Source organism: Stigmatopora nigra, unplaced genomic scaffold, assembly GCF_051989575.1.
Source record: "Stigmatopora nigra isolate UIUO_SnigA unplaced genomic scaffold, RoL_Snig_1.1 HiC_scaffold_26, whole genome shotgun sequence".
Lineage (NCBI taxonomy): Eukaryota > Metazoa > Chordata > Actinopteri > Syngnathiformes > Syngnathidae > Stigmatopora > Stigmatopora nigra.
The window spans coordinates 1920001-1928855 of record NW_027551605.1 but is presented as its reverse complement, the minus strand read 5'-3'; the positions used below and the strand labels follow the sequence as shown (position 1 = coordinate 1928855).

Genomic DNA, 8855 nt, shown 5'->3' with positions numbered 1-8855 from the left:
GCAGCCCAGAGTGACGGGGTGAGCGGTGGGAGGGTGTAATGGTGGGTGGAGGATCAGAATTTCCTCCTAGCCGGGGCTCCTCTGCTACAAGTACGTCCCTGAAGTGCCCACACCACAGTGTGTCCATTATAAACTCCCTAAATGATTTGGAGGGGTTTCTCATTAAATCCGTGTGGTCGGGGGGGCTTCGAGGAGGATGGCTGACGTCGACAAGCGCGTCGGCGCGAGGGTGGGGGCGTCCCGCTAGGTTCATGTTGGTCGGATTGACTGCGGATGTCCATGACGTGATTTCCTGCACAACACGACGTGTCATGCATACGGCGCTACAAGGAGTTATTCTCCATGCTTCGGTTCTGTTACGTTTGGGATTTTCAAGCCCTTGTTGTTTTTTAAACCTTGTTTGAGTTATTAAAACCCACCAGCATGAGGACAGCCCTTCCCTATCCCAAACGTAACAGAACCAAAGCATGGGGAATAATACCTTGTAGCGCCGTATGCTGTCCACAGCTGCTATGAAATGACGCCAAGCCAGGAGGTGCAAACGAGCTGCTCCTGACAGATTTAGAAATTTGAAATTGTTTTCCGAAATCGCCATTAGGCTCCTTTTCGGGAATGGCAGTGACAAATTATGGGAAATATATTTTGTCGAATTATTTTTTTGATAAAAATGCAGCAGCAGTACTCCAAATGTGATTGTTGAAACCCAGCAATGCTAACTCGTATACACATGCAACAATCTATACCCCGATCAGACCCTGATGTTGCGCTACTGTCTAATACTGATTATGTCTTTCCTATTCTGAGACACCAGACCATGAGGCGATCGTCCCCAGCGGGAGGTCAAGGGAGAAATTTTCCCTCAACTGCGTGAGGATTTTCGCCCCCTTCTGGTCGGTCTAAACTCCAGTTCGAAGTAATTTGTGAATAATTTCGTTCACAAGTCGTTAACAAAGTTCTGATGTTTTATACTCACAACAGGGGGGAATTGTAAGATAAGATTGTAAGATAAAATGACAGTTGCTTGGCAATTGCTTGTTCATATTGTATCCGTTTTTGTAAGTATAGAAACATCGTTGTCATAGAAACTTGCCACTGAGTCATCAGACTTTGCCCAAAGTTTGGTCGTTGTCATGGAGACTTACTACTGATTAATCAGACTTTGCCCAAAGTTTGGTCGTTGTCATGGAGACTCTTGCCACTGATTAATCAGAGTTTGCCCAAAGTTTGGTTGTTGTCATGGAGACTTGCCACTTATTAATCAGACTTTGCCCAGAGTTTGGTCGTTGTCATAGTTGTCATATTTTCTTTTGTAAAAACACTTCCCAAAGAATGGTGATTGAAAGAGTCGTTGTTATGTCCGATCGTATTTTCTCCCATCTGGTCGTTTGTTTGAACACTTTTCTTTACCTACAACTCCAGACATTCACGCACTCACATTGAAAGTAAATAATCATTACTAAAAATTATCTTCTTGCTCACATGCTAAACACTGTATCTTGCAAACCACAAACTCAACTGGCCTCTACAACAACCAGCATACCTTGAAACACGGAGAAATAATCACACAGTGATTATTTGTAATTCTCAATCCAACTTTTACTGTAATGAGGAAAATCTCCCGTGTGTGCCAAGATACTTGCACCAAGACATCAATAATCGAATACCTATACAGACTTTAACATATCACTCTTGCTATTTGGATCAAGGAATCAAGCCTTAAACTCCCCAGATCCATGAAAGTGCATCCCGTGTGTTAGGTCTCAAAAAATATTTGACAGTACTTTCCCAGTATCCCTCTGAAGTGGATCAGCAGCCCGCTCCCTTTAAGAAAGGTAAGTTTTGTTAAGTTAGATACTTTCATACTGAAGCCACAACGTCGCTTTACCATAATAAACATTTTCCAGACTCTGAAATCAAGGAAGGGGGGCTAGGTTGATTTTCACTTACCGAATGGAGCCCGGCCCGATTGCAGTGTTCTACTTCTGTGGGGAACAACACAATTAGGAGCATACTTCAGGTTCCGTAAGAAATTAGCGGTGGATAACAAAGGCAAAAGCATGATTGCTGTGTTCATCAAATGCCCGTGGATTCCCCTTTACCTTCATTTATGTTCTTTTATAAACCTTTAGGAAGCGCATAAAGCCGAGAGAGGTAAATTCTTCAAGTTGTCACTTTTATATGGATATGTATTCTCTTTTCATGTATTTAATGGAACGCGTAAATGTTTGGGCGGTCATAAAGCCTATTATTAATGGTTTTTCTGTAGAGGCATCACCATAAGTTGGTCCCTGACTGCAAACTGTTAATACTACTGCAGTGATAATATTCATTCAAATTATCACACTTCGCTGGAAGACAGAAATCAAAGGGTGAACTCACGATCTTTTTCGTTCTGAACCTGCGCTAGTTTGGGGACCCGTCACCAGATCACCGGAGCGGCGAGGGAACTTCCGCCGGGTTGACCCTTTCAATGGAGGATGCTGTCGTCGTGCTCCGTCGTCGCTCCGGCAATTTGCTGTTGTGCCTCGGGCTTTCGGCACCAAAGTATTATAGGTCTGAAAATACAACTTCAGGAGCAGGTTAAGAAAGAGTGAGATCCATTTAAATAGGAAATAGGTTTATCGCCGGACTGCAGAATTGTTGGAGAATGCTCCGACAGCTGTGAACCTCTCACAGCCTGTCTTCCTCGCAATTCTCTCTGAATGAACACTACTATGAAGACCCGAATAATGGTAGGCACTGGAATAATAGTAGGGAGTGGAAAATTCCAAATGAATTAATAATAGTAGGCACCGGAATTATAGTAGGCAGTGGAAAATTCCAAAAATAATGAATATTAGTAGGCACGAGATAATTCGTGACGGATAATCGTGTTGCAAAGTTGTATTACAGTTGCAAATAATTGCTGCAATGAATTGCGTATAACGTAACTCTTGTATATATTAGGCCTACCAATACATTGTAGTTATGTATATTGCAACTCTACCAGTGGCAATTGCACGTTCTTACTAGTACTAGTATGTTAGTAAAATCAGCACGTGTGCTTTACACGTAGAAAGTTAATGACATAGAACAATGTTGCTGCTGCACGGACTTAATTGAGGCAAAAATTAATAATCGTAGGCACCCGAATAAGAATCGTAGGCATGCGAAAATTTGAGTTGAAAAAATAATCGTAGGCATATGATTATTCGGGTCTTCATAGTAGGTCAGTCTTTATATAGGAACTCAGGGTAATATTTCTAAGACAGGTTCTGCTCAAGCCGGTGTTTTCTTGTCCTCTAAACCCTGAGCTGGTGTTTCCTCCTGCCCCTCGTCTGGTCGGTGGTGGTCCCGTTTACACTATTTGGACCATTCTCCACCCCCGTAAGCAGGGCACGGTCGACTGGGAGGGGTATGGCCCTGAGGAAAATTTCTGCATTCCCTGCTCCTGGATCCTCGACCCATCACTTGTGAGGGATTTCCACTCTCTCCATCCTGCAAAACTAGGTGGTCCGCAAGGGGGCGTCAGTTCGGGGGGGGGGGGGGGGGGCTGTCATGTTCTACTGCCTAAAATGACATGTCTTTTGAGCAGATGATTAAGCCAACGAGGCAGGGGCGGTATCAACACACTACAGAACACATAAATAAATTTAATTTTTTCCCCGACTTCGTCGTGCTATTTTTGTTATCCCATTTTGTTACTTGCGTTTTTTGGCGTGCTCCTTTTGTTCAATAAATTCTAGTTTTTGTGAATAGTTTTCGTTCCTTAGTTGTTCTGGATCCACCTCTAATAGGCTTGCCAATTCATAACACCCCACTTACTTTCAAATGCAAACTAAACTCCCAAAAGACAACACCTAAGACAGTCAGATGAGTTGGCTAGGGCATCTGATTAGGATGCCTCTTGGACGTCTCCCTGGTAGAGTTTCAGGGTAGTCCCACCGGAGGAGGTGACAGGGACGACCCAGTAAACGCTGGCAGGACTATATCTCTTGGCTGGCTCGACAATGCCTTGACATCCTCCTAGAAGAGCTGGATGAAGTGGCTGGGGACAGGGAAGTCTGGGCTACGCTGCAGAAGCTGCTGCCCCTGCGATTAGAGCTCGGCTAAGATGAAGAGGTTTGACACCTGTGGGGTTAAACCAGACATGGGCAAACTACGGCCCGCTGGGCCTTTTTATCCAGCCCGCAGACATTGTCCAAATAATGTCCAAATAAATAATATTTTTATTTATTTATTTATTTTTCCCAAGATGGCGCCATCACAGTCTCTGTCCACTATTATTATTATTTTTTTGTTTTACAGCCCGTTTCTTTTTTTATATTACATTTTAATATTTCTTAATACATTCCTTTTTTACTTTAATTTGTACTTTCTACTTTTACTTTAATGATGAGTGAGTATGTTAATACTTTAGTCTTTTTTTACTGTTTCTTTCAGTTGTACTGTTAACGGATGCAGTTTTTTTATATGTATCGTATCTTGTGCTGACCGGGCCCATCTGTCAAATTTTTAAAGTCAATGTGGCCCCCGGGCCAAAAGGTTTGCCCACCTCTGGGTTAAACTGTCCGTTGTAAGGAAGACCAAAACCCACTGTGGCCGGAGACCAGGGGTGTCAAACTCGATTTGGTCTGCGGGGCGAATACAGCTTAATTTGAGATCAAGCGGGCCGGACCAGTAAACTCATTGTAAGATTACATAGAACTAACAATAATCCCACTTTTTTCCTTTGTATTAGTCACTAATACTAATAATTAGTGCAAAGAATGAGTAAATTATCAAAATGTTTATTAAAAGAATTTTCCTTTTACATTATGAACAATATAGTATGAACAAGAGAATAACATAAGAACATAAATAAATGTCAATTCATGTTGTCTGCACGTACTAAAACACTGCGCCCCTAGCGGATGATACAAGAACTACAGATTTAAAAGGAAAATTAATATTTTTTATACAATGCAGCTTCCTTCCCTGGGCCGTACCAAACCACCAGACGGGGCGGATCCGGCCCGCGGGCCGTATGATTCAAAACTATTCCGTCTAGGCCCTAGACGGAATAGTTTTGAAACCCTGGTCTCATGTCTCAAACTGGCATAGATTTTGGTTATCTTACAGATTCTTTTGAAAATAATTTCTGAACTGAAATTGGCCAAATTACAGCCAAAATGAACTACTTTCAAAGTACTTCTTTTTCTAAATTCCACATTAGATTTTCACAAGACATTTTTGGTTTAATTGTCGGGGTGGTATAGTGTATCTCAAAAGTGCAATACTATTAGGATCTCTCACGGATGAAATTAAAATAAGAAAAACTGCAATTATAAAAAAATAACAGTCAAAAATCATGTTTCAATATTCAAAACACTGAGTTTCTTTACAAATGGAAATGCCAAAACTGATTTACCCCAGTGTCCTTGGGGTCGTTAGAGGTAGTGTATGTCCAAAGTGGAATAGTTTTTCGAGATCTGTTTTTACACACATCAGATTTATTTGACAGTACTTTCCCAGTATCCCTCTGAAGTGGATCAGCAGCCCACTCCCTTTAAGGAAGGTAAGTTTTGTTAAGTTAGATACTTTCATACTAAAGCCACAAGGTCGCTTTACCGTAATACACATTTTCCAGACTCTGAAATCAAGGAAGGGGGGGCTAGGTTGATTTTGCCTTACCGAATGGAGCCTGGCCCGATTGCAGTGTTCTACTTCAGTGGGGAACAACACAATTAGGAACATACTGCAGGTTCCGTAAGGAGTTAGCGGTGGATAACAAAGGCAAAAGCATGATTTTTGTGTTCATCAAATGCCCGTGGATTCCCCTTTACCTTCATTTATGTTCTTTTATAAACCTTTGGGAAGCGCATACAGCCGAGAGAGGTAAGTTCTTCAAGTTGTCACTTTTATATGGATATGTATTCTTTTTCATGTATTTAATGGAACGCGCAAATGTTTGGGCGGTCATAACGCCTATTATTAATGGTTATTCTGTAATAGCATCACTGCTGTCAGTTCGCGGAAAACATTTTATGATTGCCAAAATCTTTCACTCAGCACAACTAAGAGTCCCGATCACGCTGGTCATTTCATTTCACTCATTCGAAAAATATCATGGACGACAAACACAACAATAACAACAAAAATACCACCTATATAAATAACTGAGATTAATGACAATAACAATCATGTTATCATTGTCACTTAAGGTGATATAAGCATGTCAAAGGCATTAAGCATTGCATCTTTATTCATAGTCCTGTTTGATGAGGACTCAAACATTAAAATACTAAAAATCTGTGTCTTATCACCCATGCATCGTGTATGTATGTATTTATATGTATTTATATCATTATAAATATATATATATATATATATATATATATATATATATATATATATATATATATATATATATATATATATATATATATATATATATATATATATATATATATATATATATATATATATATATATATATATATATATATATATATATATATATATATATATATATGTGTGTGTGTGTGTGTGTGTGTGTGTACATCTATACATCTATACATTTATACATTTATGCATTTATATATATATAGTTCGCAGTCTAGCTTTGAATGCTCTGTTGACTCCAACATCTAGCCGCTAGATGTTTACAAAAGAAATTTCTTTTGTAAATACAGCCGAAAGCACACTAATTTGGTGCCCGCCGTCATAATGGGTTTATTGAAGAACTGGGTGTATTAAGAACTATATATCCCAGCAGTCACTGCGCAGTACTTAACTAGGGGAAAATAGTAGTGGAGGGGGCTGCTTGCCATAGTTGTCCTATCGACTGATTTATTTGATTTTATCGTGATAACAATTTAAGTATTTGGTCCATATATAAAGTGCACTGGATTATAAGTCGCCCTGTCTATTTTGGAGAAAATTTAAGACTTTTATGTGCGCCTTATAGTCATGAAAATATGGTAACCTCTTTGCCCTGGGTATTGCACAAGAAGGTTTAAATCTAGTGTAGTCAGATTAAAACTTGTTTTAAGTGTGTCTAAAGGAATCCAAGTTCATTTAAGTTAGATTTAAAGTTTATATTATGTACAAGCGCATCCGTCAAGTCTCAATCTCTCTTTCTCTCCACGAACTCCCTGTTCTATAAAGAAATGCCCATTTTATTATTAAACATCATAACCACTAATTGTTTGTTACTCTGTTGGTATATAGTGAATTACAACCAATAAAATATGTTTTTCCATTGTAATATCCTGTTTTTGGGGGGGTTTGGAATGAATTAATTTGTGTTTACTTGATTTTTCTTTTGTCATAATTCTAGTGAAATGTATTACGACCTGTTATGTATTGATATTAATGATGACATTTTATTATGAATATATCATTTATGGGCAGTAGAATTGCACCTGCTGATGGCAGGTGTGATACTTGTGTGTGGCATATGGTGTATTGTGTATGCCCAGACATAAGAAAAATTAGATGGCACATTCGTTTTACCGACTGTCATTTACCATAGTTATACGTAACAAACTTTGTCTCGGTTCTGTTAGTGATTCTTTTGGACTCCAAGTTAATACAGACTGATATTGAGTGGATCTCCTACCCTCCCAATGGGGTAAGTTTGCACAATTTTCTGTATTGTAATACGTGGCATTAACTCATCTTCAAATTTAAAAAAAAATATTAAATCACAATTTCTTTCAAGTATTCTTTCATTCAGATTCTATTTTGCTTATAACAAGGGCTGATCAACCCTGTCCAGTCCAGGCAGTCAGTCCAGTTTTTCCTGCTATTATGTCTTAATGATTTGATTTGGTGATTCTTAATGATCCCATTGACTTTGATTTGCTTTTTACTTTGTGATTTTGCTTAGTTGTTCTGTCTAATCACCCAATTAGCCAGAATGAAATTTCCTGAATACGGGATGAATAAATTCTATATGAATAAACTCCACTCAGCCCAGTCAGGCAAGTCCGGTCAGTCAAGTCCGGTCAGTCAAGTCCCGTCCGTCAGGTCCGGTCTGCCAGGTCCGGTCCGTCAGGTCCGTCAGGTCCGTCAGGTCCGTCAGGTCCGTCAGGTCCGTCAGGTTCGTCAGGTTCGTCAGGTCCGTCAGGTCCGTCAGGTCCGGTCCGTGAGGTCGGGTCCGGTCAATTATGGGTACCTGGCAGGGATCACCCTGAATTGGTGTGCAGTCAAATTATATTTATTGTATTTTTTTCAAGTAAAGTAACAGTTCATGTTCGTTCCTTTCCGGTTTGGTCCGTTCTGGTCCGTTCCGGTGCATTCCGGTGCATTCCGGTCAGAGACAGTCTAATGGAGTAGGGCAGGTCCTAATAGTATGACTTACTAAATACACACAGAAACCCAGTTTATGCACATAAAACTAAATTTAAAAAAAAAACACAATGAGACTGGATGCTCTTCATGTTAAAAATATGAACAATACTTTACTTTTTGTTAATTAATTTGAAAAATATATATTTTTTAAATCATATTTTATTAGTTTACTTATTTTCCGTACCACTTATGTATCTTCACAACGGATGTGGGTTGTGCTGGAGCCTATCCCCACCAATTATGGGTACCCAGCAGGGATCACCCTGAATTGGTGTGCAGTCAAATTACATATTATTATATTTTTTTCAAGTAAAATGACAGTTACATTCATAATTGAGTAACTAGTACTGTAGCTTTATTACATTATCAGGGAAGTAATGATGATATAATTCTCTACTTTTCACAAGTAACTTGGACTTAATTTTAAGAATATTTTTCCTTCTGAAACAAAAATATATTACAAAAATAATAGTAATAATAAGTATGTAGAGACGTTTGAAAAATGGAATTTGATTTAGATGTCTCACTTGCACCTTTTT

General features: G+C 39.2%; 1 protein-coding gene across 5 annotated transcripts in view; it reads left to right on the top strand.

Moving 5' to 3' along the window:
- Nucleotides 1-1781: 1781 nt before the first annotated feature.
- The window catches only part of epha7 (eph receptor A7), a 59871-nt gene continuing 52797 nt past the window's right edge, over nt 1782-8855 (top strand). For 4 of the 5 annotated variants that reach the window (XR_013325110.1, XM_077711469.1, XM_077711471.1 and 1 more), the window contains exons 1-2: nt 5628-5856; nt 7530-7594. Coding sequence is in view for 3 of the 5 variants with exons in the window: in XM_077711469.1 (XP_077567595.1) it covers nt 5763-5856; nt 7530-7594 (159 nt within the window). In the remaining 2 variants the exon portion in view is untranslated. Of the gene's footprint in view, nt 1833-5627; nt 5857-7529; nt 7595-8855 lie in introns of those variants that run through there. The other variant, XM_077711472.1, reaches the window with a different exon arrangement.